At 48.3% G+C, this 3,682-nt stretch overlaps 1 protein-coding gene across 1 annotated transcript; it reads right to left on the reverse strand.

Annotated features, from left to right (window-relative positions):
- Positions 1-879: 879 nt before the first annotated feature.
- LOC137651145 (axoneme-associated protein mst101(2)-like) lies at positions 880-3,386 on the reverse strand. Its single transcript, XM_068384282.1, has 2 exons — positions 3,184-3,386; positions 880-2,752 (listed from the first exon to the last, which is right to left on the reverse strand). Exons 1-2 carry the CDS (start codon positions 3,384-3,386, stop codon positions 880-882), a joined length of 2,076 nt encoding a protein of 691 aa, XP_068240383.1.
- Between the last annotated feature and the right edge of the window lie 296 nt (positions 3,387-3,682).

Genomic DNA, 3,682 nt, shown 5'->3' on the forward strand with positions numbered 1-3,682 from the left:
TTTTTCTCATAGTTTTATCTTTTTGTGGATTATTATGTTTTTTGCTTCTTCTACTCCTCCTGCTTCTCTTCTTTCTCTTGTTGCTGCTCTTTTTTTTCTCATAGTTTTATCTTTTTGTGGATTATTATGTTTTTTGCTTCTTCTACTCCTCCTGCTTCTCTTCTTTCTCTTGTTGCTGCTCCTTTTTTTTTCTCATAGTTTTATCTTTTTGAGGATTATTGTTTTTTGCTTCTTCTTCTTCTTCTCTTCTTTCTCTTGTTACTGCTGCTATTTTTTTCTGGATGTTATAGTTTTTCATTGGGTGGATTTTTCATGTTTTCAACTGTTTCTCTTCATTCTTCTCCTCCTGCTTCTCTTCCCTTTCTTGTTGCTGCTGCTTCTTTTATAGTTTTATTTTTTTTTAATTTATTTTATAGTTTTTATTTTATAGGTTTTTATTTTATTTTTTTATAGTTTTTTTATTCTATAGTTTTTTATTTCATTTATTTATTTGGGATTTTATAGTTTTTTTTCATTTTCGGGGGATTTTAGTTTTTATTTTTATTTTTTTTTATTTTATAGTTTTTATTTTTTTATATTTTATAGTTTACTTTTATTTTTGGGGGGATTTTATATTTATTTTAATTTTTGGGGGGATATAGTTTATTTTTTATTTTTGGGTGGTTAGAGTTTTCTTATGGGGGGGGGGATTTTTTATGTTTTTTACTGCTTCTCCTCCTGACTCTCACGCCCACCAGCTGCTTGCTGTTTCTGCTAGCTCATAACTGAGGCTGTTACCTTCTGTTAATGGTAACTCCTGTCTCTGCTATTGCCAGCTGCTGCTACTGCTAGCTGCTGCATGCTGTTGCTGCTGCTACTAGCTGCTGCTACTTGCTACTGCTAGCTGCTGGTGCTGCTTGCTGCTGCTTGCAGCTGTTTGCTGCTGCTTGCAGCTGTTTGCTGCTGCTTGCAGCTGCTTGCTGCTGCTTCAGCTGCTGCTTCAGCTGCTGCTTCAGCTGCTGCATGCTTCTGCTTCCGCTGCTGCATGCTTCTGCTTCCGCTGCTGCATGCTTCTGCTTCCGCTGCTGCATGCTTCTGCTTGAGCTGCTGCATGCTTCTGCTTGAGCTGCTGCATGCTTCTGCTTGAGCTGCTGCCTGCTTCTGCTTCCACTGCTGCATGCTTCTGCTTGAGCTGCTGCCTGCTTCTGCTTCCGCTGGTGCATGCTTCTGCTTCTGCTGCTTCTGCTTGAGCTGCTGCCTGCTTCTGCTTCCGCTGCTGCCTGCTTCTGCTTCCGCTGCTGCATGCTTCTGCTTCTGCTGCTGCATGCTTCTGCTTGAGCTGCTGCCTGCTTCTGCTTGAGCTGCTGCCTGCTTCTGCTTCCGCTGCTGCCTGCTTCTGCTTCCGCTGCTGCATGCTTCTGCTTCCGCTGCTGCATGCTTCTGCTTCCGCTGCTGCATGCTTCTGCTTGAGCTGCTGCCTGCTTCTGCTTGAGCTGCTGCCTGCTTCTGCTTCCGCTGCTGCCTGCTTCTGCTTCCGCTGCTGCATGCTTCTGCTTGAGCTGCTGCCTGCTTCTGCTTGAGCTGCTGCCTGCTTCTGCTTCCGCTGCTGCCTGCTTCTGCTTCCGCTGCTGCATGCTTCTGCTTGAGCTGCTGCATGCTTCTGCTTGAGCTGCTGCCTGCTTCTGCTTCCGCTGCTGCCTGCTTCTGCTTCCGCTGCTGCATGCTTCTGCTTGAGCTGCTGCATGCTTCTGCTTGAGCTGCTGCCTGCTTCTGCTTCCGCTGCTGCCTGCTTCTGCTTCCGCTGCTGCATGCTTCTGCTTGAGCTGCTGCCTGCTTCTGCTTGAGCTGCTGCCTGCTTCTGCTTCCGCTGCTGCCTGCTTCTGCTTCCGCTGCTGCATGCTTCTGCTTGAGCTGCTGCATGCTTCTGCTTGAGCTGCTGCCTGCTTCTGCTTCCGCTGCTGCCTGCTTCTGCTTCCGCTGCTGCCTGCTTCTGCTTCCGCTGCTGCATGCTTCTGCTTGAGCTGCTGCATGCTTCTGCTTGAGCTGCTGCCTGCTTCTGCTTGAGCTGCTGCATGCTTCTGCTTGAGCTGCTGCCTGCTTCTGCTTCCGCTGCTGCCTGCTTCTGCTTCCGCTGCTGCCTGCTTCTGCTTCCGCTGCTGCATGCTTCTGCTTGAGCTGCTGCCTGCTTCTGCTTCCGCTGCTGCATGCTTCTGCTTGAGCTGCTGCATGCTTCTGCTTGAGCTGCTGCCTGCTTCTGCTTCCGCTGCTGCCTGCTTCTGCTTGAGCTGTTGCCTGCTTCTGCTTGAGCTTCTGCCTGCTGCTGCTTCCGCTGCTGCCTGTTTCTGCTTGAACTGCTGCATGCTTCTGCTTGAGCTGCTGCATGCTTCTGCTTCCGCTGGTGCATGCTTCTGCTTCCGCTGGTGCATGCTTCTGCTTGAGCTGCTGCCTGCTTCTGCTTGAGCTGCTGCCTGCTTCTGCTTGAGCTTCTGCTTGCTTCTGCTTGAGCTGCTGCCTGCTTCTGCTTCCGCTGCTGCCTGCTTCTGCTTGAGCTGCTGCATGCTTCTGCTTCCGCTGCTGCATGCTTCTGCTTGAGCTGCTGCATGCTTCTGCTTGAGCTGCTGCATGCTTCTGCTTCAGCTGCTGCCTGCTTCTGCTTGAGCTGCTGCATGCTTCTGCTTCAGCTGCTGCATGCTTCTGCTGCAGCTGCTGCTTGCCTCTGTTGCAGCCGCTTGCTACTGCAACTATTGCTGCTGCAAGGTACTGCAGCCAGCACCTGCTGCTTGCTGTTGCTCATAGCTGCTGCTAGCTTCTTCTGCTAACTGCTGCTGCTAGCTGCTGCTAACTGTTTCTGCTCCCTTGCTGCTGCTTTTGCTACTGTTGCTAACTTCTTCTGCTAGCTGCGGCTAACTTCTACTACTGCTGCTAACCTCTGCTGCTGCTAGCTGCTGCAGCTGCTAACTGATGCTCCACTGCTGCTAGTTTCTAAAAAATTTTACTGCTGCTGCTGCCCCCCTAAACCATGAATGCCTCCCTCCAAAAGATGCAGCTGCTAACTGATGCTCCACTGCTGCTAGTTTCTAAAAGTTTCTACTGCTGCTGCTGCTGCTGCCCCCCTAAACCATGAATGCTTCCCTCCAAAAGATGCAGCTTCTCTTCCCAGCCAAAGATGTCCTGGTCCACCTTATAAAACCTTGCATTGCATACCAGAAGAATTCCTTTTCAGTTTCTTGCTGTATTTCAGCGAAGAAATCGTCAAACTGAATTCCATATTCTGCACTGTCCATCTCCTCACTTGGGTCCTTTTCAGATACTTCATTCATTTCTGTATGTTCCATCGTTTCTCCTGCCAAATGATTTGCCCCATCGTATGTTTCTGCTTGTAATCTCTCTACTTCCTCCCGATCCATCAAACCTAGGAATTGTTCTACTTCGCTGTGTGAATCCTCTTCTCGCTAGTACAATGCCATCACACCAAAAGTTGTCAAAGATCCTAGTACTAGAAGTTTGTTAGTCACAAATCCAACCATTTTGTACTTTGTAGATTTACTAATGCATTCTATAGCTAACGGGCATAGCCTTGAAATTTAAAAAGATGGACACAGATCTCTGAAGGCGAAGAATGCCTGGAGACAAGGAAGATGAAGATTTTTCGAGCCTTCACTGGAGACAAAATAATCCTGCGGTAAAAGATGTAGACAAAGAA

This window comes from Palaemon carinicauda, chromosome 12, assembly GCF_036898095.1.
Source record: "Palaemon carinicauda isolate YSFRI2023 chromosome 12, ASM3689809v2, whole genome shotgun sequence".
Classification (NCBI taxonomy): Eukaryota; Metazoa; Arthropoda; class Malacostraca; order Decapoda; family Palaemonidae; genus Palaemon; species Palaemon carinicauda.

Excerpts from the sequence above, each read along its gene's own strand:
- LOC137651145 (XM_068384282.1), bottom strand. The coding sequence starts at position 3,386 with ATGGATCGGGAGGAAGTAGAGAGATTACAAGCAGAAACATACGATGGG. Across the intron at positions 2,753-3,183 it reads ACTGAAAAGGAATTCTTCTG|GTGCTGGCTGCAGTACCTTG; the intron begins GTATGCAATGCA and ends AGCAAGCAGCAG.